Genomic DNA, 27,617 nt, shown 5'->3' with positions numbered 1-27,617 from the left:
TGGCTTCGCCATTTTAATAATATAACTAAGCCCAGCGTTGACGATCCAGTGGTGTTAATCCTGGATGGTCATTACTCTCATACGAAAAATTTGGAAGTCATAACTGTGACGCGAGAAACCATGTTAACATAATATGCCTTCCACCCCATTGGACTCATCGGATGTAACATTTGAACGTAGCTTTTATGTCACCATTGAAAACCTTCTACGCGCAAGAGATTACAAACTGACTTAGGCTTAACCCAGGACGTGTTGTATCAGGTTATCAGATGGAATTACAGAAGAAAGAGTAGAAACAGAAACTATGGATGAAGAAAGAGTAGAGGAAGACACAGTAGAGGACGAACAATCAGATAACAACGAGCCAAATGAAAAAATCCCTGAAAGACAAGTTACCCCTTCAAGACAGCAAACGGCTGAGAGACAGGTTACCCCTGAGAAACAGATTACCCCTGCCATTTTGATGCCTGTTCCAACTGCTTCAGAACTTATTATTAAAAAAAGGGTACAAAATGTGGAAAAGCTGCCGTTATTACTAGCACTCCATACAAAGAGAAATTAGAGGCCAACATAGAAAAAAGGAATTCACCTTCAAATTCGGGCGTCAAGAGAAAGATTAAGGATTCGAAACAAAGTCAGCAGAAAAAATTAAATATACCCAAAAGAAAAAGAAACAGTCAGTTGCTGTAGAAAAAGCAAACAAAAGCAAGTTGATATCCTGGAGTTCTTCTTCAGATCCGGCCCCTGTACCCGAGTATCAAGATTCAGATGACCAACAGGTAGAAAACTTTGAAGAAGATGCTATTTGTATTTTTTGCGAAAATCCGTACTCCGAAGAAGTCAGAGGCGAAGAGTGGGTAATGTGTCAAAGCCGCTTCAAATAGGCTCATGTTGAATGTGCTAATTGTGGAAGAAATCCGTATATTTGTGACTTTTGCATTTCTAAATAATTTGTTGTATGTTCTCTCTAGATGAGAATTTTTTATGGTCATAAAGGACGAAACTTTTCATTAAATATACTTTTTGCATTTCCATAAATGAATATTTCTCAAAAAAAACAAAGTAATTTTACTCATTTTCAAATTTTACATATTAAATTAATGTAACCCATATTGCGAACATACTGTACCCCATATTAGGATATCATATGCCTCTAAATGGTTGAAACTACCTCCGCTTTGAAAAAACTACCCCATATTAGAAGACTTTCCTCTAGATAACTTTTTGAACTTGATTTCCCAGCTTTTTTTTTGATGTGGTAGTTTATTGATATAACAGTTGTACAAATTTCATTTTTAATCACTAATCAACTTATGAAATGATGTATGCAAACACTTATAAAAGTAATCAATTCCATTTCGATTATGGTATTTGCCATCTTTTGCTAATATCATTTGGCACAAACGGGTCATAAATCAACATTTTGACACATCTTTCATTCATCAGTATGTGCAAACATGTGCCAATAGAAATGTAAATAAAGCGAACGAAGCCAATCTCCGATAAATGATAGCCTTAATCTGTCGATTAACGTTGCGGTTTTTGCACAATGTTTATATGCCATATTAAATTCATCTCCCGGAAAATTGCCAGTATTATGGCTGTTTGTGAATCAACCATCGAGAAGCCGCTGTTTCAACAAAAAACAAAATAATTGAATACACACAGGGTGATTCAAAAGTACTTTGACAAACTTCAGGAGGTGATTCCTCACAATATTCTAATATGAATTGTCCAAATAAATAAATGCCCGGAAACGCTTTGTTTCCAAGATACAGGATGTTGAAGTTTTATTTTCATTTTCCTTTTTTTCAAATAACTTTTGAAATACTGAACTTAATTAAACGAAACTTGGTAATAGGAGGTTTTTGAGGTGTCGAATTCGAACCTGATGTTCTCATTGTTCTTACTCGTAGGGGGCGCCACCTACACGTCTTTTTCTTTTTTAAAGATTCATAACTTTTTTGGGCGTACTTTTAGCACATTTTTCAGTAAAAAAATCGATTCCTTTATCATATCTACGTAAATAAGCTACCCTTGTTACTAGTCGCTGTAAGCAACCGTTTTCTAAATATTTGGACTTGAAAACTTCAAGTCGATTATTTGATAATCGATGCATGTTGAAGTTATTACGAATATTTTGTTTTTGTGACGAATGTACATGTTTTGCAAACGGAAATGTTCATAGACAAAATTGCAGTTATTGAAGTGACACCAACCCACACGTTTTCCGGGAAACACATTCCCAATATCCAGAAAAAATTAACGTTTGGGCAGGAATATTGGGAAACCATATTGTAGGACCTCTATTTATTGATCAAAATTTAACAGGGGAACTGTATTTGAATATGCTGGAAACTACTGTTAACAGTCTCATCACTGAAATCATCAAAGCGAATCCTAATGAATTTGATATGGTTCTACTTTTCCCGGTCGTTGGATTGGCCGTCGAGGTCCTACAGAATGACCAGCCTGCTCGCCAAATTTGACACCTTGGTATTTTTTAAACGCTGTTTGAAGCAAAAGGTGTACGTCTGTATCAAATTTAAGCTTCCTGGTAACTTCAATATTACATTCTACTCATCAATCTTTATCTGTGATATTTACTTATTTGTTTCTGTCATTTTCATTTCAGAATTCAGAACCTGAAGTTGTTAAAAAGTTTTGAGGTGTCACCTGCCTCCCCCAAATTACGCCTATGAATATCAGCGATAGTCAGACGCAAATTATTCATCCCGTATCCATGGACAGAACTGTGGAGCCGGAGCCGGAGTTAAATTACACGTTTTAACGATAAATCCCGATGTAATAGGGCCCTTCAGGTTAATTTGTTAATGATAACTGCACCTGAGTTCAGAGGGGAAGCCCCACACTACCACGCGAAGTCGAATGAAAATATCTCGGTAGATTTGGATTTCACTCATGCGAATAGTTTTTTTTTCGCGGGAATTCGCCGTGTGTTCGTTCTCCTGGATGTGATTTCCTGGAATGAAAGAATTTTCCCGTCTCCCGTCTAATTTCACGGACGGATGAGAAGCGGGAATTGCAAATTGAAACTAATTGGTGACGCATATACGGTAAGAAGTTACAAAAAGGTAGCGGGTGGGGAAGGCATACCTATAAAAATCTCGTGGAAAAGGAGGTGTTGTTTTCTCTCATGAATTATGCAACAAGCTGCAGATTTTTGTTTAGTTGAAGCTGCAACGGGGATACATTTCGGTCTGATTATCTCTCGTGGAGGAGGCAGTGCTAAACAAACCTAAGCATAAATTAAAACGGGTATATTTTTAGAAAGGATGAATCTTTGGAAAATATTTTTTGCTTTTCTACTTCTCCATCTTCATACAAAAAATGTGGGAATCCTCCAAAGAAACGAATTTAATACAATTTTCCTAAAATCGTTGTATAAGAGAGACAATTGTATGTTCTGGTATTGTATGTTATGGTGTCATTTGTTTCATGTTTGCAGATAATCTTACTGTAATTTTTCATTTAGAAGGTCGATTTTGTACCACGTAGTCGTTAGCAGTTTATCTTCAATGTGTATACAATAGACAACACGTTCCTATTAGTTCCTATAAAGTTCGTGAGCTACCACACAGATGACGCTACTAGTATTGAATCCATACTATTTTTAGTTAACCCTAACCTTAAAAAGACACGTGTGCAAATTTCACAACTGTAGGACTATTAATTTGTGAGATAGACAATTTTGAGTGAATTGAGTGATAATCAGTACATATTCCATTTTGAATCGTGAACAGTTGCGCCATCTTTGTACTGAAGAAAGATACTTTGAAAGTTCATCAGGAATATTGATCCTCTTGCAGCATTTTACTCCCAAACTATATTATGAGAAGGTGTTTGTTATTGACAGTGACAGAGTTTGTAAAATCCCTCGTAGAGGTCTTGAAATTATTTCTCAATTTCTATTTATAGCTTTCTGAATGTTCAACAAAAACTCTTAATCAATAGTATCTTTGTTACATAGTTTTCTCGCGATCTGCTGATTCTTCCTTATTCCTACTATTTACTTTCTCATCCAATCCAAACCTGAAAACCAGCCGCGAAAGAAGTAGAAATTCATAAATCATTATCCAAACACTCAAGGGAAGTCAGTTTTAGGGCTATATATAGAAGAAACCGAAAAGTAGTCTTGTGATAATAAAGAAAAAAATTCCAATTCGAGGGAAACAAACTTATGTTGTCCAACAAATTTGTACAGTATCATTTTGAAGATTCGCTGAAAATGATGAGGGTTGGACAGCTGATTACAGTTCATTTATTTTTTCAATGGAAACACAAGCGATATCTGACAGGAAATGATGCTTTATTTCTCAGACATTACCAGATATCCTACGAATAAGAATTCAAATTGGAACATCCTTGGACTTCAAATGGATATCCACAGTTAACTTGGAATGGTTTTTATTGGTGGATATGCTTTATACATCCTTGAGATACCAAAAAATGTATGATGTCGTATGGTCATCCAAGATGGTGGTCCGCGGACAATCATAAGATATATTTTGGACATGAATTGGATATCCAGTTGACATACATCTGATGTCTGATGATCAATTCAACGATTAAAACCGTTTTTATCAACTGGCTTCATCTTTTCAACCAGAAATGAAGATTAAAACAAATCGATATAGTTAAAAAATATATATTACTTGACATAAAATTTTCAAGGCAACATTATATGTTGTAGATAATCAAATCAATAAGATATAACATTTCAACAAATAACTCAACAACACCTACTTCTTGGAGTGGCCCAAAGACTCCCCTCTTACCGAGGACAGATCCGAGTCAGCTGAAAACACCACTTTAGACTTACTCGTGCTCTTGCTAGTCATCAGAGGCGTGGAAGTTCTCTGCTTTTCCTTCTCTGTGCTAGAATTAGCTGCTTGAATGGCAGATATATCAGAAAACTCCCCTAACAAACTACCAGGACTGGCGTCGGTCTTCATGGTACTGGAAGAGACTTTGCTCATCATCTGCTTCCTCATGAACTCCTTCAGGCTGACCTCGCTGACGCTGCTGTCGTTAGAAAGGCCTCTCTTCTTCGAAGTCAAGTCTAGAGAACTCGAGCTGGAAGTCATAGCAAGGGCCTCTTGAGTTTTGTGCAGAGTGGGAATTGCCCACTCCATTCCGATACTCTTCAACATAGCTTCAATGTTCTCAATGTCGTCGCTGGAAGAACTACTGCTCTTCTTCATTGACTTCTTTGCGCAAGAAGAGTCGTCACAGTAGTTGATCGACTGAGTAGCTGTTGTATTTGTGGAAGAGGCTTTGCTGATGTCAACTGCTTCTGAGGAGGTAGACCGTTCTTGGTGTGTTGGGCTTTTGTTCCTCCTCTTTGGTGAAGGCTGCGTTTTCTTAGGCGACGTCCTAACCTCCTTCTTCTGAGCAGTGACCGCAATCTGGGGAACCTTCTCGACTTCTCTTTCGGAATCTGACCTGCTGTTGGGCAATTCGCTCCTTTCCGGAATCACGATGAGCTCAATGTCCTTCAGACCGATCACGTCTATCGATGTTTTAGAAGCGTTTGGACTAGGAACGTTGCTACCCATTTTTGTTGATAGCTGACTGTCGGCTTCCACAATGGTGGACAGCTCGTGCGGAGTGAGAGAAATATTTCCGTTAAATTTCCTGACGATTGTCAGCCCCTTGGATGGGGGAGGTCGCTTGTGGGCTGTTTGGGTAGTTGGTGGTTGGATCTCGAATTTCGGCAGTTTCGGTATGTCTAGAAGGAATGGGACGAAAGGTTGGTTATTTATTTCTGGAGGGGTTGAAGTGGGGGGAGGATCTGTAGAGGTTTTTGTCTTTGGTGGCTCTTGTAACTGTTTGAGTCTCATAAGTAGTTCCTCATTGGTGGTGTTTAAACTGGATGCGTGATTCTTATTACCTGTAACCGTAATGAAAAACAATTTGTCACAAGAGAGGCTTCGGACATGCAATTTAACAATATTAAGAGTAAGGCTCTGTATCAAGATGGACAGATGTAGAAGGGGTTGATATAAGCTCGTCTAAACAGACCAAATAACGTTCACCAAGATGATGAAGATTGAGAATAGATAAGTGTATAGTACCAGAGTAAGTGGTCTATTCGACCTTCGCAATACGCGAGGGTTCACAACTATTCCAACTCGTTCAAATGAATCCAGCTTCTTAACGAAGCTAATTGCACACGATAAAAATTCCGAAGTGTAAAGCAGCGCTCACCTACCGCTGTTGAATGTCATAAAAAAATTAAGATATTGAAATTAGAAACTCACCATAATCGCTAGTTTCTTTGCCAACACCTCCCCGATCGTTGACAGTTTTCTCACCAACGACTAACTGCCTCAACTTATTGGCCAAGCTCTGATCGATATCTACAAGCCTCCTATACAAATCCTCTTCATCGACACTATTCCCGGAATTCTTACTGCTCTCCTTGGAATCCGGCAAATTCATATATGCAGTGGAAAAGTCCTTATCGCTCAGTACAGGGCTTCCGGGTTTGGAAGTCATGCTTTCTGGTAGAACATGAAGCATCTGGATCTTCTCATCTCGGAGCTTCTGTATCATGTCCGCCAAGGTTTGTATTCTTTTGCTGCAAGAGTCCGTGATATCAGCAAACTGAGCCGTGACAGACTCCGCGGACTTGGAAGTTGTTCCGTCTTTTTCTGGAATCATTATCTTGGGATCGACCATGGAACTGGAATCCACTTTTCGTAAAAAATCCGATTCGGTTGTACTTGCGCTGGTGTTGTAGGGAACTGGGCTGATATCTGTTGAGTAGCTGAGCTCCTCGGCAACGTCAGGAACTTTCAAGAGGAAGTCTTTCAACATGTCGATGATATTACCTTTCGGGTTGTTGCTCTCCATTTCGATGATGCTCTGAGACGGTGTTTGAACATTACTGGAAGACACATTCAAGTTTTCCACGCTACCTCTAGCCATGCGCAGTAATTGCTGGATCTGATCGAAGAGTTTCGAATTTATATGTCTCTCTTGCGAAGAACCTCCAGATTGGAAGGTACTGAAAGCATCGGACAACTCCTTCTGCTGTGGTTTTTTCCTTAAGTTATATAACGAGGACTTTTGGGAACCTCTAGTTTTCCCCAAATCAGGAGGACTCATATACGAAGTACTAGTAGTGGATATAGAGTTTTTGCTAAGCTGCTCCTTCCAAGTTCTTGGTTTAGGCTTCGTTCCGTTTGATTGAGATACACTCTTGCTTGGTCTACTCCCAACCGGCGATGGTTTCTTAGATACTTGCGGAGATTCTTCAGTTCCGATACCAACAGACTTGGACTGAACCAGTTTGGGTTGAGTTTCTTTAGTTTTAACGACAATGTCTGGAGTCTCGTCATCATTCAACCTTATAAAGATTTGACACAACTCTTCCTGGGACTGTTTCTCATTTTCTTTGTTGCAATCGCAAGCGGCGTGAATTTTGGAACAAACCTCCCCAGAAACTTTTGCGTCAGCTTCCTCTAGCTTCCTCTCAACTTTGGGAGTAGTTTGAGTGCTGATATTCTGAAGTACGAGCACTTTCCTGCTACCCTTCACCTTGGGTTTTTTCCGGGAAGATCTCTCAGCATGCCGATACTTTCTGTCATGTTCCCGCTCGCTCTGTTCTTGACTACTCTCGGCCGACGTGTCCTTGTCTTTCTTATCTCTGGAGCGCTTTCTTTCTCGTTTCCGAACTGTCGGAACAACTTTGTCGTCGCTGTCGCTGAACGATTTCAAGTCGTTGATCAACTCGTCCAGGCTCTCGTCCCTGGGTAAAGACCTAAGTTCTTGCAGAAGTTCCTCTTTCTGTAACTTGAGGCTCCTCAAAAGTTCCTTTAACTTACTGCGCCGATAATTCGTCTCGTGTCCCGTAAAAGCCTTAACAATCTCCTGGACTTCCTGAGCGGTGAATATTTTAGGTTCCTCGAAATCGACGTCCCATTTGCCAACATTTATGGAACGCACTTCCTCTTCTTCAGGAATAACACTTTCTTTTGAAGGCACTTTTTTGGGAAGAGTAACCAAGGCAGGTTTAAGATCGGGAAACATTTTGTTGAAAGCGTTTTCCAACTGGTTCTGTTTCACCCTTTCTCTCTCTTTGAGGCGTTCCTCTGACATGTGATACTCGGGTTTGTCGTTGAAGATCTCGTTGATACGTTCCTTCTTCTGTAAGAGCGGTAACTTCCTCATCAATTCCTCGTAGTCCTTACGCACCTTTTCCTTGTTCAACGCTATCCTTCCTCGTATTTGAGCTTCTCTGTCCCTCTGCTTGATTTTTTCCAACCACTCTCTTTCCGACACAACATCAGGAATGACTTCCACGCTCTCGGTAGGGATTCTTTCCACATATGAAGGCAACCTTTTCGTGTGCGAAAATCGGTTTGGATGATCGTAGAATTGCACCTCGTCCGTGCCCTTAGAGACTTGACTATCGCTTTGATTAGTCGAGGGTTTGAGTTGTATGGACGGTTTGGAAGGAATGTCCTTGAACTGGTGGTCAATTTGAACCATAGATGGATCTGATGGTATGTTGCTTAGTTGTGAAGAGTGTCCCTTAGAACCAGCTGTAGACTTGATCCTTACTGATGGCTTTGACGGAATATCCTGGAATCTAGCCATACTTGGTCGATTACCAACAGCAGGATCTAATGGAGTATCATTGATTTGTGTCGAATAACCATTTTGAACAGCTGAAGACCTAACATTGTCTGGTGGTTTTGATGGAACCTCTTGTGGCTTCGAGGGCACAGACTTCAGCTTGACAGATGGTTTTGATGGAGTATCTTTGTAATCTAGGGGGTTTTCCGTAACAGAACTTCTGATATAACCAACAGTAGCGTCTTGTTCTTGTATTCTCCCGCACCTATGGTGACACGTTTTTTGATTCGCCCCACATGCACACCTGATATCTGGAGAAACATCCAATCGTTCGTCGACCTCCAGTCTTTCGTCTGGTCTTCTTTCAGTCGGCCTGGAACAAGGTCTTCCAAATAGTCTGGAATCTATTGCTTCGCGAATTTTCGTGTTACTTTCGATGTACGGTATTGGGTGGGTTTCTGCAACTCTCATGCAATAGTCAGTGTGTGGTGCCATGATTTCCCTACGTTTGATTCTATCAGAGATTCTAGTGTCGCGAGGAGGTTCGACAGGTGTTGACTTTACTGGCGGGGGAGATTTGTGGCGAGATTGGTATGCTTTTTCCTGATCTGTCAACTTTTGATCGGAACTACTCGTGAAGTCGTTTTCAGGGAGTGTTGTCAGCCCCAGAGGAGGTATTTGCCAGTTTTTCGGGGGGTTTCTCTGATGTCCAATCAAAGCTGTAAAAAGAGAAGAGTCGTCCTGGAAACTGTGAATTTAAATTTCAAGTTTGTCATCAATTTCAAGAGGCGTTACTTTCAGTAGATGAAAATGTTCACACTGGAACACTTGATTGTGTTTTTGATAACATATGCGACTTACCTCTTGATAATCAGTGAAAAAAGGAAACATTATTCACAAAGTTGGAATAACTTAAATAAATAAAATCGACTGGAATACAACTTATATATTTATGATTTCTCTTAGAAGCTTTAGTTCCATCATTATCAAATACATCAAAAACAACTTAGTTATCGAATAAATATCTATTGTACGGTTGTTATATTGATTAAAACACGAAGAATGGTTTTCAAAAAAAGCCTGGCAAAACTGAGTTGTTCATATAAATGTTATGCATATTTTTTAAACAATGTGAACAGCAAACAATCTGATATATAATTTCATCCTCGCTTCAAAAGGTATTTGAGTTCAATTAAAAAAAAAATGAATTCGAAAGATAAAAATCAAATTCGGAGCTGTTTCTGAGGACTGGCAAAGATTGGCCTTTTTACACATTAATTGACTGGACCATAAGTTTCAACTGATAAAAATACTAGATGGTTCAACACGTATATTTCAAAAAGGCTCAAATTTACTAAAATAGTGCCCTATAAATTCCCAGCTTACCTTTCCTTAGATTGAAATTCCCATAGCGATTGTAATCCTACATTTCAAGTTGATCAACCTAACCTTTTCGTGTCTAATTTTACCACCAATTTCCTTTGTTCTTTTCTTTTCCTTAAAAATGGGGAATCATCGTGTCAAAAAATTCACACTCTGAGACATTACAGAATTTTCATGTCTCTAGATTATTACACCGCTTGGACTAAGTGTTTACATGACTCAATGAATCTGGTTTTATATCACCAATCTGTTTTTCAAAAGGTTTAGCAATAATAAGCCGTTTTTATAGCTGTGTGAATGTGGTTCAAAGTTTGACAACATTATTGCAGAACTGTTAACAAAGGCTTGACGATTTTATTGAAATTGACCCAAAAGCATAAAATGGCTTCTTTTCAGTGAGTCTTAACCGAGGAATCGATTCTTCATTGAAATGTAAGGTTGTTGAGATCACTAACCAATACACACATACATGTGTATCTTTCGTTGCTTCCACTAATACGAAAAAATATGTATTACCTACCTGAATCTTTTTCAACTGGCACAACTGGAGATTTATAAGAAGAGCACGATTCATTTGTACAGTCACATGGACTGGAAGATTCAATTTTTCTGCACTCTTCAGAATCATATTCACTTGGAGATGAAGATGAGAACTGGTCGGAGTCTAAATCGGGTATAGTTATGTTTATATCAGCTGACGTTTTGCGTTTTTTCTTCTTGACCTTCGGTTCTCCGCTACTCATTTTAGGTTTTGGAAATTTGGTAACCATCGCCGACCTGGTTTTTTCTATTTCCCTAACGAGTTTTTTACGTTCCAAAGGTACGTTTTTCCTAGCAGCATCCTCACTTTTCTCTAACTGCTGTTTCGTTGCAGCCTCTTTCCCACGCTGGTTTGAAATTTGTTGATTAATTTCTCGTTGTGCAATTATATTCTCACTTTCGTCTTGCAATTCATCAGCTTGTCGATGTCCGATTCCGATATCTTTCAACGTACTCTCATACTGAGTTTGCAATTCTAACAGTTTTCGGTTTTGCCAGTTTCTGAGTTTCTCCTTGCCTTCCTTTTCGATCTGTCTCATCTGTCTCTCCTTCTCTTTGCGAACTCTGTTCCGCACTTTTTCGGCAATTTCTTTGGATTGCTCTCTCACCTGTTGTAATCTAATCAGTCGACGTTTTTCAAATTCTTTTTTAGCATAATTAGGATCTAAGGTTATCATTTTTCCTCTTTTGATACTTATGGGGTTGCCAGATACATGAACGTTGATAGACATGATTTGAAGCTGTTCGCTATAAGGTTAGTGAAATATACATGATACGTTTGCTAAAAGAATTTGAAAACAAACTTCTAACTCTAACCTTTTTTCGGAAAACCGTTGACAGTTCTTTAAATGTGTGACAGTTTTTTAAATTCTGACAACAATGTCTAGGAACAAACATCAGTTTTGGGTCATTAGGCTTATTCACTTATTGACAGCTGTCAACGATAGTCGGTTTCTTCGGGTAATTTTCTGAATCTATCAACTTTTAAAAAAAATCACGTATAGATATTTGCTTTCTAGAAACGACATTTGCTTTTGTTTGCATCCTTCTGGATTTTATTCTGGATTTTTTCATAATAGGTACCTTAACTATGGGAAAGAAAGGTTTTGGCTTTCTACTTCTCCATCTTCATACAAAAAATGTGGAAATCGTCCAAAAAAAGGAAGGCAGCAATTAATTTTTACCTGAAGTATCATTTATTTATTCAAAAAGTTCATCTTGTATGAACCATCTTCATGACATAAGAGAGTTCTGTTACTACATATTTTCTCAGCCATTATGTGATACTTCTAATATTCATCCCAATCTTTTGAAGTCTGTCAAACTTTATTCATTTATTGTTATGCAGTAGTCATCATCTGTTTCTTCCGCTATTCCGAAAACTTTGAAGCCACATCCTATTACAGTCACTTCAACAGTTTTGTTCGATATACCTACTGATTAGTACAACAGGATTTTTGTTGGGAGTAGTCAATTTTACCTATAGAAAAATGTCGAAAATTATTACAGTGAGGATAGATGATTTACTAGAGGGAATACAAGTCCTATTCCTTCACGATACACTCATAAGTGTATGAGTGTATCGTGTATTCCTTCATGTTTTCATTCTGTACGTCAGCGCCCTCACCGACCTTTTTTCTGTCTCTATGGAAATTGCTTTGTGAATTTTTGACATTTATCCCAGCTGTTATAGTGACATGGAACACTCATAAGTAAAAAGTACTTTCTGATTGTGTACCTGTCTTCTGTGACAGCTATCTGTCAGGGAAGTTTATATTTTCCATTGTACCTTTAAATCAACTTTCTATTCAGAAAAAGTGGAATAAATCGACTTTTCTGAGTTATAATATGCAGAATTGATTAATAACTTTTTCCATAACGAAATGGAGGGTCGTGCTACTTATCTGTAGATTAAAAATAATCAAAATGTTGGATTCTTCTCCAGAAGATGAGGACTTTCCAGGTCGACTCCTACACCAGGTATCTATTGAATGAACAAACATTCTAGCCAATTAACAGCATCCCTTTCATTCGTTAATCTTCAATCTTTCATTCTTAACTCACACAATTATTATTAATTAACCAATAAATTTACACTGTATGCTTTTGTCTGTAGGCTGCTCTGTGGGATAACACTGAATTGTTGGAGGACCTTCTGGCTGGGGGTCAACAAGATTTCATAAATTCCCAAGACAGCTGGGGCCGAACACCACTCCATGCAGCGGCTATATCAGAAAAATCCAAATGCATGGAGATTTTGTTAATTTCTGGTGCCGATCCGAACATACAATGTGGACCAAGAGGAGAAAGAAAGGTATCCTTTGTCCTAACTAATACAAAGTACTAAAAATTTGTTATTTCTGGCATTTATGGGTTTTCACTTTGGCTTTTCAGGGGCCGCTTCATTTAGCTGCCGAACATGGCCACTGCCACAATCTGTCTATTTTGTTACAACATGGTGCAAATTTGTTATTGAGAGACCTGAACGGAATGACCCCCTCTGACTTAGCAGACAAGTGCGGGCACTCAAAATGTGTGCATATTCTCCGGGAAGCTGCTGGTAGGTTTATGTTTCACTTCATGCTATTTATTATTTCATTTGGGTCTTCATCTGCATCTCATTCCATGTCCACAAAAGTTTACTTCATTTACTTCGTTGTTCAAAAGAGAATATAGAATTATATAGGAATTGATAGTACCTATAATAAAAAAAGGGATAGCAACATTTGAACTATTAAAAAATTATGGTGGTACTTTATAATAACAATTTTATAAGGCATACGATTATAGTATTTTTTTTAGTTATACTCAATTGCTCAGTTGTCAAAAATTTCTAGGCAAAACTCTGGTGCCGAATAAGTTACTTTGAGAATGGAGCAACTATCAGATGGAACAGTTTTTCTGTATTCTCGTAAGTTGGTGATGAATAAGTAAACTAAATTAACATGAAATTCGATTTCTTTCGAATAAATACACAAAAGTACAGTATTCAAAATAGCATGCACAAAAATCCCATAAAGAAATATTCGTCAGGCATTATACGATGCACTTTTACGTGAAATATATGTTGCTGTTTTGGAAACTTATTCAAATGAATAAATTGAACTTCTATAAAAACTCAGGAACTGAATGTACATGAAATAATACTTGAATACACTCGAAAACATTGTCAAGAAAAAATTTAATTGTGTATCTATACTATCAAGCTAAAAAGTTGTACAAAAAAGAGTGATTACCAAATAATTGTTCATAATTATTCTAACTCATGTGGTTTTTGTATGTATTATTGACTGTATATTAGGGCGACCAGAAAGTAAATGAAGTGAGCCAAGAATGACAGCCTTCTGCATCTGTCCGGCTAAGATTTCTGCCTTAGTGCGGCAAGCCGGTATGATTTTAAGATTCGAGAGTAGAGAGGACATCATTCCACCAAGGACTCCAATAATCAGAACAACCATCTTGACAGAGTGATCTGGATAGAGTCTGCGGAGTTCGAAGAGAAAATCTCGATATTTTATCCGTTTTTCATCCTCTTTTCGGACGATATTCTTCTCGCCAGGAGCTGAAAACTTCACGACAAATATTGTCTTGCTCTGGTGGTCGAGAAGGACTACATCAGGCTCATTAACTTGTATGAACCTGAGGGTGGGAAACGAATGGTTCCAATAAATTCGGCACTTCTCGTTCCCCACAACAGATTCAATATCCCCCCGGAGCGTAGGGCAACACCGGTCTGGTGTATCGTCAATACCGTAGGAGTGCCGTAGATGGACATGCTGATAGCAAGCGCATTAGGGTCTCGGGCACCTCGCGGCAGGCCGCGACTGCGGTAGACTAAGGTGTTGAAGACACCATCCTGGCAAGCCATGATGAACCCCTTCAGTTTCCGACTTCAACCCACTCGACCTGAGGAAAGCGAAAGTCAGGTGCTTCAATAAGCCAAGGTCTCCAATAATATTGAAGAAGACCCCGTGCATTGAATTATCCTTGTGTTTCCGCGGCTTTAATATGAGCTTTATGCTGAACAGGTTCCAACTCGGTGACAGAGTTGTGGTAACCTCGTTCAGTGTCGAAAACTAAACCAAGTTCATCAGCTGCTCGGGCAGCTACCCTAAAGAGAAATGCCCCAATTCCTGCTCTCTTATGGTCACAGACCATGCAGAGAAGGGGATCCGAGCTCCCGACGACTTAACAGGCCATATCCAGTACCATTATGTCATGTAGACACTCCAAACTCAAAAGTCCATGGTTTTCCTGTTGTCGGGGGAAGTACAACCGTGGAACGGACGATTTGGGATGCAACCTCCTATAGAGATGCATCATTTTTCGGGTCTTTAAGTCGAGTTGATACAGCTCCTCCCGAGTCGACTTCACTACTCCAAACGAGTAGAGTAAGATTGGAACGGCAAGCATATTTGTTGCAGCAACTTTGTTCTTCCCCGACAGTTCCGATGACCAGATCTGTCGAAGTTTGTGCTGATACTTGCCGCGGAGAGAGTTCTTCACTGCTGTTACCCCTTGTGAGTGGCGTTGTTCCACCCCGAGGTAAGTATACGTCTCTCCGGCATCCAGATGGTGTAGGATGCTCCCATCTACGAGCTGCACATCCTCTCCGTAGTCCCCGCATCGTCCTCTTTTGAGATGGACCATTGCACATTTGTCTATCCCGAATTTCATACCGATAGCATGCGTGTACTCTTCCACCGCCCTCAAGAACTGATGGAGATCCTTCTCGATCCTTCTATCGGGTATTTCAGAGCGCAACGGATAATGGCAATAGTGAGATGCAGAAGAGAAGGGGACTGAGGAATCGCCCGGAAATACACCCCTTCTGAAAATTACCCACCCTGTTTGGTCTCTGTCTTGACCAGATGTTATGGTGAAGCGAGTTCGCCAGAGTGGTATCAGTTGTTCAATGTATCTCACTATTTTGTCGGGTACCGCAAGGCATCTGAGCAAATGCAAGATGAGCTCATGCGATATTGTATCAAATGCCTTATATAATATATATAAGGTTACGCTTATATTGTATCGAGTCCTGCGTTACACATCTATCGATGAGCAGGTTCTCTTTACATCCAGCGACTCCTCTCTTCGACCCCCTCTGCTCATATATCCGTTCGAACACTCGGTCAACTGGGGTGAGTATTCGTGTGTATAAGATGCTTGTTAACAACTTATAACACGAATTCAACCATGTTATCGGTTTGTAATTCTTAGGAAACGACAAATCTCCGCTTTTGGGGATGAGAACGGTCCGCCCCTCGACAAACCAATCCAGAATTGGCTGCTCTGCGTCCAGCCATAAGTTGAAAACTCTGGCCAGATGGCGGTGGGTGCTTGTTAGTGTTATCCACCAATAAGTGTTCAGCCCATCTGGGCCAGGAGCAGCAAAGTTCTTGGAACCCACAAGGGCTCCTCGAACGTCGTCAAGGGTTATCGGGTTGCGCAGTTCATTGAGCTCAGGCTGTTGAAGCTCTCTGTTGAAAGCTTTGAACTGCACTAGGGCTGGAGTGTCTAAGTTGAGAGGCTGCGGGTGTTCATAGATATCCTTCGAGAAGGATTCCACCTGATCAGCGTTCGGCGGATAATCCACAACACGTGGAGGCTTTTGGAATAAGCGAGAAGGTTTCTCGCGTAATCGAAGGTTTTACGCTATACTCCTCGCTCGCCTCACTAGCGACTTCTTAGCAGCCACTAGCATTCGTATCCTATCAAGGCTGTGCTGTTTGGTGGTCAGCAGCACGCCTTGACTTGAAGTGTGATGGATACGTCGTAGTTTGGCGGCTATTCGCCGCACTGCCGGCGTGAAAGGCCTGTTGGCTGCCCTGTAATCCATTACACATTGGATACAATACGCGTGTTGTCTCGCCGACGTGATCTTAGCCTCCATCTTGTGTACACGCCGGCCTCCATCTTGTGTACACGCCGTTCAATCTTCCGAATCGCAAGGCTGGGATGTCGTCCTTCCGATTATTATTATTATTATAAGATGGGTCTTCAGATGGATTACATTTTTTATTCGATAATCCGTCGGCCGAAAAAAATGTTTATGAAAAAGAGACGGGTAGCTTCTGTCGCGCAGGGTAACAACCCACCCCCAGCCCCCTACGAACCTTTGGCCCTCAAACAAATTGATCCACCACGAAAATATCGATTTTGTTAGTCTATTTCTATTATATCATAGCGCTGTATTATCGAGTGTCAAGTGTGATAACCTTTAAACTCGGGAAGTTCACAACAATGCTCATCCTAGCAGTTTCAGTAAACTACCGCGTTCTCCCACCTCCGGGATGGCGATTCTCCCCATCATCGAGACGTCAAACTAAATTCAGTGCATTCAAAAACCACGTGTATCGACTCCCCAAATGATGATAATTCGCCGAGTGAACTCAGTCAAAAAATGAGTGCGTATAAAGTGATTGGACGGTGCTGCTTCACCGCTGTTCTGGTCATTATCCTCGTCTACTTGATTGTTTTGTTGTTGAAGAGGAAATTCAATTTCAACGGCTGGTTCGTCTCGGGATATTAGCTGCTTGTAAGTGTTCATTTAGGCGAATGTAGGACTTGCATGATCGTTTTACAACTGGATCTCGACCGCAGAAATTGATATTTTATTACTCTACGGCTCGGCTCGCATTGCGTTATTCCGCGCACTGCAGTTATTGATTTTCTTGTTTAAGGGAGACACCCCTTTTTCTACAGCACGCGTCGGTTTTCGAGAACGGCGCCACGTGTTTTTTGTTTCAGTCGATAAAGTCGCGGTTTCGATCGCTATCTCTTGGAGACTGTTTTCATTTTCCGTCGGTTATGGAGAAACGTAAACGGAGGCAGAGGAATACTGATGTAGCCTTTGATGCTTGCGATTATTTCACGGACGACTTTAACGCTTTTAACGCGGAAATAGGCAAGTACCCTCTGTTGTTTTTCTGTTGCTTCCGCGTCAAACATAATTGTTCATTATCTGCGGTCGCAGTGTCGCAACGGCATGGTCGACGAAGAATGGCAATGCCGCGTGACTGTGGCTCGAATATACAATGCGGTCGAGTGAAGTCCCTTTCCCCTTGATATTATTAAACGCTTTATATTAGCTTCACCTGTATGTATGTATGTATGTTTGCTTGTTTGTAACTCTCAAGGTCAGGATCTGTATTTGACAGAATTATCGAAATTATTGCTTGATCAATTCGCGGGCAGATGGCGCTGTAGGTAATCTCCTGGATATATCGACATTATTGCTTGATCTATTTGCGGGCAGATGGCGTTGTACATAAACTCCTAGATATAATTCAAACTCACTTTACATGTATTTCTTCATTCGAAAAAAGTATTTTTTTTTATTAACATGCGCGCCTGCTTTATTTGTAACCCTCCTTTGCGCGCCTGCTGCCTTGGGCTTGGTAGCTGATTTTCAGGTTCGCTCTTCGGAATCGGAAAATATCAATGGTCATTTTTCTAAACAATGTACGGCTGATTTATCTCAAAGTTTAGATAAAATAAATATAGTTTAAAAAACTAAAACACACGCTTTTAAAGACCATCGAACTAAAAAGTTAAAAATACTTTTTCTTAAATAAGCTTTAAACAATAACGAACAAAAAATACTTTTTAGTTCGATGTTCTTTAAAAGCGTGTTTTTCAGTTTTTCAAACTATATTAGTAATATAGCTGCAAGAGTTCTGAGCCATAGCCTATGGAAAAACACGTGCAAATTTGAGCAGGTTCATTTTGGCGTTTTTTGGACCTCAGGCCTACTTCACACGGAAGGAGCAAAGGCCAGCGCCTCGTCTCTGCCAGACGTTCAATTTGTGTGAACTGAGCCTTAGCCTCCAAAGCCCACTTCAGACCACCTCCACTTTTACCGTCATACAGTCGACCAATCAGAAGCTACCGCGCATACAGCGAGAAATTCAAACCAGTAGATGAACAAGGGTGATACGAGGCGCTGACCTTTGCCCCTTCCCTGTGAAGTGGGCCTGAGGTCCAAAAAACGCCATAATGAACCTGCTCAAATTTGCAAGTCTTTCTCCATAAGGAATGGCTCAGAACTCTTGCAGCTATATTACTTATATTTATTATTGAGGTATTCCCGGAGCTCAGTTTTAAAATGTGGTGGTGCGCCATCTTGTTGTAGCCACATTCTAAGTCTTGTTCTATATGGAACCGCGCCCAATAAATTCGACAACCCATTCCGAAGGTATCTTACATATTTTCTTCCAGTGAGATCCGCAAAAAATGCGGACCGATGACTCTTTTTCCAAGAATTCCACCCCAAACATTGAGTGACCAACGCAGGCAACGAACAAAATGGGGGTTTTCCGTTGCATAATGATGAATGTTATGCCGATTCACAGTTCCATTTTTATAAAAAGTCGCTTCAATAGAAAATAACACGAAATCGAAAAAATAATTTTCCTGATTGATCTTTTCTAAGCCCCATCGGCAAAATTGAACGCGTTTTTCAAAATCTCTTCCTCTCAACTCTTGCATCAATTGCATGTGGTAAAGATGAAATTTGCTTGCTCGTATCATGGGTATATGGTTATTTTATCGAAACCATAGTCCAATCGTCCCAATGGAAGAGCCCAGGAGAGCCGAGCCCGAAAAAATACAAGTTGTCAAGGTTTTGCGCTCCACTGACACGTCTGAAGAAGCTAATGTGTAGCGAAACACATGTTTGTTAACTGTTTATTTATTGAAAATCTCACAATAAAGTATTTTTTTGATTAAGAACTACCTACTCATGTTTATTTTTTCCAGATGCGAAAGAGAGAGCGAGACTGGATATACACGCCGCGTTGAGGGACGCATGTAGTCAAGGCGATGCCGGTTCTGTTCAGCAGCTGCTGTTGTCGTTGCAGAAAGATGCGGAACTCATCGTCAACATGGCACCGAGCGGTGCTAACACTCTGTTATTCACGTGAGTTTTTCTCGAAGTATACCTCATCCATATATAATCCGGATTGAGCCATAGCCTGTGGGAGAAATCGTATCTGTGTGAAGTTTATGCCATTCACTTTTGAACTCCATTACCAACTGAATACGGTCCTGAATTTGGATGTTTTCAGCTCGAATAATCTAACAGACCGATTTCTACACATCTACTGCACATCTTGAGGGCCAGGCCTCAGTCCGGCAGCTGTATATGTATACAGATACAAAAAATGCTTGATCTGTATACGAAATTACCTAAGGAATAGTCTTGTCGAGATAAAACTCTCTCTCTATGTCTTGTAGATAAGAAAAATATGTCATTGCAAATGTAGTTACGAAAAACGGTTATTTTTTTCTGAGTTTTGAAATTTTTTCAAGGGGAAACTTCTCCTAATTTCGATGTGGTGCTAGATGTACGTTTTGGTTATTATTTTCGTCAAAGCTGCCATACAATTCATGCAGTTTCGGAAAGGTTTGTCTCTGTTCACCTCAATGTTCAAAAGCTCTTTATTTTGTCCGAAGGTAGTAGCTGTGGAATATGCAGTTATCTTCGACGTATAATATTTGTGATTTCATCCGATATATTTAACCTTTTTAATGAAAAAGCATTTCATTATCAAAGTTCATACTAGTAGAATAATTGTTAATCTCTCAGCACTAATGAATAATTCATGTCAAACATTCGAGATATGAGATTATACGAGGTGTGTTCAAAAAATAAGGTGAATGCATTTGCAGTAGAAAAAATTGCCGAATAACAAAGTGTCAATTGACAGATTTGTGTCAGTTTACAGATTGAAATGAGTCAATTGACAGATTGAAAAGAGTCATTTGAAATCTATAAAATTATAGAATAACCAAACTAATTATATTTGATTGATTGATAATATGTTTATTGTTTGAGAATAAATTCTTGTTACAAACACAATGTCATAAATAAATATCAATATAAAAATGAAATATGAGATGTGAAGTTAAGTGTATAAAATATAAATGATTAAAATAAAATATAAATTATATATACATATGCAAAGGTCACTTGACAAGAACTAGGAAAACGAATAAAAATATATGTTTCACACACAGTTCAATCGCAGTTTCATCACATTCTAAATTACAGGGCATCGTTAAAATATTCTTGTAGGTCATAATAGGCTTTATCACTAGATATTTTTGTACATTTCTTTCTAAATATGATGAAAGGAGTCTCTTTGATTTCATTGGGAAGTTTATTGTATATCCTGATTCCATATCAACGAGTTTTGAACCAAACATGTTTTTTTTTTTTTTCTTTTTTTTCTTTAGAAAAAACCGCATCAGCCGTAGCTATTAGCGGCAAATATATAAAATATATCTGAAACATGCAGTTGTTTACATTTCAGCTTAAATAAAAGGTTACATTCTTTAAGAAATATATGTTTCACACACAGTTCAATCGCAGTTTCATCACATTCTAAATTACAGGGCATCGTTAAAATATTCTTGTAGGTCATAATAGGCTTTATCACTTGATAGTTTTGTACATTTCTTTCTAAATATGATGAAAGGGGTCTCTTTGATTTCATTGGGAAGTTTATTGTATATCCTGATTCCATTATATATCAACGAGTTTTGAACCAAACATGTTTTTTTTTTTTTTTTTTTTTTTAGAAAAAACCGCATCAGCCGTAGCTATTAGCGGCAAATATATAAAATATATCTGAAACATGTAGTTGTTTACATTTCAGTTTAAATAAAAGGTTACATTCTTTAAGAAATTCAACAATATTGTTGGTATTGCTATTTTGGAAAATTTCACTTAGTTTGGAGGGAATTTTATTGATCAGTCTCTCAACTGTGAACAGTGGGCACTCTACCAGAACATGCTTAACAGTCACAGTCACACGCGAAACATTTTGGTGGCGGTTCTTTCCTTAATAGATGTTCGTGCGTAAGGCGAGTGTGGCCCAGTCGTAATCTGGTAATTATCACTTGATGGAAGCGGTTTGTTGCTTTGTTGTTCCAAGGATATAATGTAGCCCTGATTTCCTTAAGTTTGGAAGGTTTTTGAGACCAGTGGTGATTCCACATTTCTACAATTTTGCAATAGAAATAGGATTTGAGATCCATGGGTAATGCTTTCATACTGAGATTACATGCTGGATATTCTACAGCTTCTCTGGCAAGTTTATCGGCTATATCGTCCAGTATGTGAAGGAACCTAAAGGAGGGTTACTGTCCTGTTATCTAGTTGATCCATCTCCTCTTTAATCATATTTACCAGTACGTGATGGGTATATATTTTCGACAAAAAAATAAGGGAGTTGAGAGAGTCCGTAATCATCAAAAACTCTTTACCAGGTGCCATTTTAATGAAGGAAAGAGCTTTATAGATGGCATAAAGTTCTCCAGTGAGAATAGTGGCAGATTCATGTAAATAAAATCTACAGGCGGTCTCGTTCGTTACGAATGCACATCCTACACCACGAGTTGTTTTTGAGGCGTCAGTGAAAATTTTCTGGTGAAGTGGGTATTGAGACATTATAGTTTGGTAATCACCTTGGATCAGCTGAGGATTTGTGGTTGCTTTGCTCATGGATAGTAGCTGAGTATTTATATTCGGTAAGGGAATACCAAACATGTTTTTGGAATTGGTAGACTTGGTGGATGTATCTGTTGTGTTTGTATACATATTTTTCCGCTGAGTTCGTTGATTTTTGACCAGCTTTCTTTAGCTTTGTTGTCAGCTTCCGTGATTCTGTTACTATAGTACACGTTTTTTTGCTTAAAACATTGAAAGTGAGGTTAACAAGAACCATACTAGTTATTTTTCTACTTTACACTCTGAAACTGTGTTTTAGGTGAGGTTATGTTAAGAAGTTAGGTTTGTTTCCAATAATAAAACGTCTATACTCGTATTCTGAGTTCAAAGTCGGAATTTCTAAATGACATAGAAAGTAAGGTTAGGAATGAACTATCAATTGAAAGATTTAAAAAGTGTCAGTTGACAAGATTTTTCCATTTTCCCGCACTGTCACCATTACTTCATCGTGTATATATATGTGTGTGTAAATGAACGTCATTATTATTAATATTATAATTATTGGATTACAGAGCATGTCAAGTAGGGAAGAGGGAGATAGTGAAGATCTTATTGGAGCATGGCGCAGATGGAAGGTGTCATCCTGTAACGAAGTACTCACCTTTGTATATTGCTTGCTATAACGGCCATCGTGATATTGTTGAATTGCTTCTGCTCAGATTTCCGGAATTAGTCCAGGTAACTAATATTTATCGAGTTATTTTTGTTAATTACAAAAACCTCATTGAAACTGTAATACATTATCTCTAGATCTCCATTTTGTAATATTTTTTTTAGCTTCACACCGTGGAACGTTGGTTACCGATACATGCCTGTTGTATCAATGGACATGTCTCAGTTTTAGAACTTCTATTCCATTTTCCCTATCCGTCTCAAGTCATGAGGAAGTATCGGTAATTATAATTATTTACATTTATTGTCAATTATATAAACTATACTTCCAATATATTCACATGATACACACTCAGGGCAAGGATAAAAAACAAACTTTTCATAAAATCCTCTTCTACAAGTGAAAAACGAAGACACGACAATAAGCTCTTACTATTTTTTTAAATTACCCCCTTGAAAAAATAACGCCCGCAGCCACTGGTCTCTGACAATATTTCTATTAGCTTCCCAAGACTTCCATTGGGATATATAAGCACTAGTAACAGGCAGATGAGGCTATTCTAGTTGAAAGTGCGATACTAAGTGAGCTATTGGGGCCATAGACATTTAAAAATCACTCTGAAGTTCGCTATCAATCAGCGAGAGCACTCGTTTTGATTACAGCTTGCATTCTGTACATTCAACAAACGTAAGGCATCTACAATTCCTCTGACTCTGAGACTAATTTTATTAATGTATCACTTTTGTTTGACAGTTCAATATTGTTTTTTTCTGTGAAGTTTCTATATTGGTTTTATACCGCGTGCATTTTACATTTCTCTGAAAGTAAATTTCATTTCACCCCCCGAATTTTAATATCAGACTGGGATTGGCTCTGTCTAATGTTCTGCATATGAAGTCTAGCTGGAAAATAACGGAACTGGCTTTCTGTAAGACAAACGAGCCTTAAGGTCAATATTGCAGAGTCGTTTGGCATCCCTCCTCCACATTCCAGCCGGTTGGACGACACTAGCTTGCTCAGCTGTGCCACAGCCGTTGAATCGCACTATGTATCTATCGCTTGATAGAAAAATTGTAGATGTTTCAATTGATCATTAAATTTATGTCACAGAACAGTTTTTCGAGAGTGAGATATTGAAAATGATCCATGTGAAGATCAGTTGACCCTAACGTTCAGTGTGCGTTTTATTTCAGTGATAATTCGGAGGAGTGGGAGTATTTTATGCCGTTTGACATTAACGAAAGGGACGCTACTGGGCAAAACATACTGTATGTTGCCGCGTTATTGGGTAACAAAAAATTGATTGACGTAATTCTGAAATTTCGAGTGAAAGCAACTAGGATTTCTCAGTTGGATGTAAGAAACCATGTGAAAAATGTATATGTGATAGTTAATAATGCCTTTTTTTTTAATTTTAGGACGATGACATAACCCCAAGTTCTGAAAACAACTCGCTATTGAGTCCGACGCGTAGGAGAATATCTGACGGAATCATATCCATAATGTCGAAACTGAGTTTCTCCAGAGAAAATTCTGTAGAAATGAATTTCGCTGTAAGTATTTCCAGTTATAATTATGTAACGGGTGATTTTTCAAGAGGTATAGGATTTGATTTTCAAAACAACACAAAAAATTTGAAAAAACTGATAAAATCTTGGAATCGATAGAACGATCAATATAATTTAATGTTTGAAGATTATTTCATGCAAATGTCCGCGGCTCCGCTTTGAATGGCCCATGCGCAAGGTACAGATGCGGCAATTTTGCTTGTTAACGTATCCATTCAACCAGAAATGAGCCTCGTCGTTGAACACAACTTTTCGATAAAAATGTGGATCTTCCTCCAACTTTGCCAGCGTCCATTCACCAAATGTTAGACGTTGTGGGGGGTCGTGTGGCTTCAATTCTTGCACCAGCTGTATCTTACAAGGTTTTACACCCAAATCCTTTCGCAAAATTTTCCACGTAGTGGAGTAACAGAGGCTCAATCGCTGCGAACGGCGGCGAATCGACATTTCACGGTCATCACGAACACTGGCGGATACAGCCGCAATATTTTCTTCGGTCCTCACTCTACGTATGCGTGTTGGTGGTTTAATGTCCAGTAATGTAAACTGGGTTCAAAATTTAGTCACTAGCTTCCGAATAGCTCCCTCAGTAGGCCGACGAAACTGCCCGTAAATTGGAAGAAGTGCACGATGCATTTTCTTCACCCAGCATGAATTTTGATAATAAAATTCAATAATTTGCAAGCGTTGTTCGTTCGTAAGTCGATTCATGGTTAAATTATAGACCAAACTGAACAAGTTCGACAATGACACAAGACACAATTCACGCGTGATCTGTCAAAAACAGTGTTGCCAAAAAGATACCAGCAAAAAAATTTCTCATTATGACATATTATGTATGTAAGCTTCTCCAAAATTTTTCATTGACTATTTTCTACTTAAATGTTTCATTCTTACCATGTCCTTTGGAGTAGACTGCGGTTGTGTAACTTGAACTTCAGATTTAACCAATCCTCACAAAAATCTGAAGGTATCATATCAGGGAATGGCTTTCTGTAAGACAAATAAGCCCCAAGGTCTATAATTGCAGAGTCGCTTGACATCCCTCCTCCACATCCCAGCCGGTTGGACAACACTAGCTTGCTCAGTTACAGACTCTTGAAACAAATCGCTAATTACTCGGGAATGGCTGATTCGATTTTCAAAAATGAAATATTATTGAATAGGGAATTGAAATGCATGAAAAACAAGTCATCACAACAGGTCTCCCTTTCTGTTTGAAAAAAAAAATGTGGCGCCCTCTCGGTGACGAGTAACGCAACACCGTTGTAAATAAACAAAAACGCTTTTATTATTAATGAATTACCTAAGCTGTATATCTCATCGTTCTCTCGGAGTTCTAGAAATAATGAGATCCGCTAATTTAATTTCAGAACGATCCAAACACCAGAATGATATGCCCTCTGAGGATAGATATGTATTGCAATAACAATACGGAGACGGCCCTACATGCCGCTGTCAAAGGAAAGCATTACGACATAACTTTTGCTCTGTTGAAAGCAGGAGCTAGTGCGAATTCCGTAATCAAAGCCCATCACGACATTAATGAGGTATGACGATGTTTAGGGTGGCAGTGTGAAGCCTAAATTACCACCACCCAATATTGCTTTCACATATTTCACTTCATGCAACATAAACCAAATTCTTCCACGCACATTTCAATGTAATTTTGTTAAATGAGACGTTTCTGTCGAAGGCATATCTAAACAACTTGCATTATGTTCTATTTATCATTAATTGTTACTGTGTACCATAATTTGATTCTGTACATTCATCTCTCCTAGCATACCTACACACTAGAGTCTGGTAAATGCCTGCTGAAAAACAACCACTCTCCTGGCTAATATCACGCACTACATTGAACTATATCCGACTGACCAAGATACTCATTCACCAATAATACCTCACAGAGGCCCAGTGTAAATAGGCGTGAACCACAATGAACCCTTGCGTGTTGCGGTGTAGGTTTGAATAGAACGACTCGCTTTGGACCTAACCTAACCTAGTCTTGCAGGTGTTTCTTCTGCAAATACGTATAAATGTCTGTTGGATATGATTCAAGGTCCAGCGTGGTATCAGCCTGGAAAGTAGATGTTTTCCGACGGGCATTTACCAGAATCTAATGTTCAAGAGAGACGATTGTTTCCGAGATTTCATTTCGAAATATTTATTTTCTTATGTACGAGGTCTGTTCAAAAAATATGGTGAATTTTCATTTTTATCTAAAATAATTTATTTATTCATCAATTTTACCTTCAAAGTGTCATTTTGATAAAAATGACAAGTTTCAAAACGAATACGCATGTGTTTATATTTATTACTTATGTTGCTTTCAATGGAATCGGAATTCTTGAAATAAATTCAATTCCAAGTTAGTGTCGATTTTATTATATTATATATGCTCTCGCTCTTATACTTGAAGTAAATCATGACTTTTTTTCAGAGACTCGAATAAATTTGACAATCAACAAACTTAAGTTCAACATTTTTCTGAGGTTGAAATTTCTGTGTTAGTGTTTTGAAATGTTTTCTAGAGTTTGTGCTGTTCCATTGAAGACGATTCAAATTATGGACAATCCACCGGATTGGTAGAAGCGTGCCGAAATAGAGACGTTCCTATCGTCGACTTGTTACTGAAAAGTGGTGCCAGAGATGATGATTGTAAAGCGTTATCGGTCGTCGTTGAAAACAATGATGAGACACTCACTGCCAAATTGTTATCGACAAAGGTAAAGAATCATACTTTTTTTGTATTTATGTTTATACGATTTTATCTTTCATCTATGAGCTAATGTTTTCTACAGTTAAGAAAACATCTGTTTAAAATCTATTTTACCTTTTAACGTGTGATTCTTAACACGCTTGTAGAATCATCCCAGCTTCAACCAGATAAATTATCTCGAGAAAAATATCTGGTCGAGGCGGGAATCGAACCTACGGCCTTCCGATCGTGAGTCGGGCGCACTACCACCGCGGCCAGTTCTACAACAAGTATCATGGATTATTTGTTTCCCACGCAAGCTCGAAGTAAACTTAGCTGTTTCCAGAACAAATAAAATTAAAAATAAATGTAAAAAGCCATGGGTGACAAAAGGACTGAAAACATTCTCTAGAAACCTGCGCTAACTGCATTATATCAGGAAAATTGACAAATGAAACTTTTTTCTACAACTATTTCAATGATTACAAAAAGTCTATCGATCCACTATCAGTCTGGCTAAAAGGACAAAAAAAAAATTCCGTTAATCGGCTGTCGTCCCCATGCGAAAGACAACTCTCAGAAGTTGAGAAACTTGCGCGAGCTAACGACTAACGAGGTCTTACCTTTTAACGTGTGATTCCTAACACGGAATGGGGGAATCGAAGAATAAAATTAAAGAAACTTGGTCAA

At 38.9% G+C, this 27,617-nt stretch overlaps 2 protein-coding genes across 2 annotated transcripts in view; one reads left to right on the top strand and one right to left on the bottom strand.

Annotated features, from left to right (window-relative positions):
• Positions 1 to 4,653: 4,653 nt before the first annotated feature.
• Positions 4,654 to 11,400, bottom strand: LOC111517164 (uncharacterized). Its single transcript, XM_023173233.2, has 3 exons — positions 10,511 to 11,400; positions 6,285 to 9,326; positions 4,654 to 5,914 (listed from the first exon to the last, which is right to left on the bottom strand). The coding sequence occupies exons 1-3, from the start codon at positions 11,259 to 11,261 to the stop codon at positions 4,764 to 4,766; spliced, it is 4,944 nt and encodes a 1,647-aa protein (XP_023029001.2). The 5' UTR covers positions 11,262 to 11,400; the 3' UTR covers positions 4,654 to 4,763.
• Positions 11,401 to 12,270: 870 nt separating this feature from the next.
• Positions 12,271 to 27,617, top strand: part of Lrrk (Leucine-rich repeat kinase) — a 39,113-nt gene continuing 23,766 nt past the window's right edge. The window contains 10 exon segments of the mRNA XM_023173234.2: positions 12,271 to 12,510; positions 12,647 to 12,844; positions 12,925 to 13,090; positions 19,291 to 19,450; positions 22,558 to 22,723; positions 22,823 to 22,938; positions 23,852 to 24,014; positions 24,077 to 24,211; positions 25,600 to 25,776; positions 26,761 to 26,955. Of these exon segments, the coding sequence (XP_023029002.2) occupies positions 12,457 to 12,510; positions 12,647 to 12,844; positions 12,925 to 13,090; positions 19,291 to 19,450; positions 22,558 to 22,723; positions 22,823 to 22,938; positions 23,852 to 24,014; positions 24,077 to 24,211; positions 25,600 to 25,776; positions 26,761 to 26,955 (1,530 nt within the window). The 5' untranslated portion in view covers positions 12,271 to 12,456.

Source organism: Leptinotarsa decemlineata, unplaced genomic scaffold, assembly GCF_025532065.1.
Source record: "Leptinotarsa decemlineata unplaced genomic scaffold, Ldec_3_MD MMD2_tig00026361_RagTag_RagTag, whole genome shotgun sequence".
Taxonomy (NCBI): Eukaryota; Metazoa; Arthropoda; class Insecta; order Coleoptera; family Chrysomelidae; genus Leptinotarsa; species Leptinotarsa decemlineata.
The sequence above is the reverse complement of the archived record's forward strand: the minus strand, read 5'-3'. Positions and strand labels throughout refer to the sequence as shown.

Coding starts and splice junctions, on each gene's coding strand:
- LOC111517164 (XM_023173233.2), bottom strand. CDS start 11,261: ATGTCTATCAACGTTCATGTATCTGGCAACCCCATAAGTATCAAAAGA. Junction 9,327..10,510: donor GCCAGTTGAAAAAGATTCAG/GTAGGTAATACA, acceptor CTCTTTTTACAG/CTTTGATTGGACATCAGAGA. Junction 5,915..6,284: donor CAAAGAAACTAGCGATTATG/GTGAGTTTCTAA, acceptor TTACGGTTACAG/GTAATAAGAATCACGCATCC.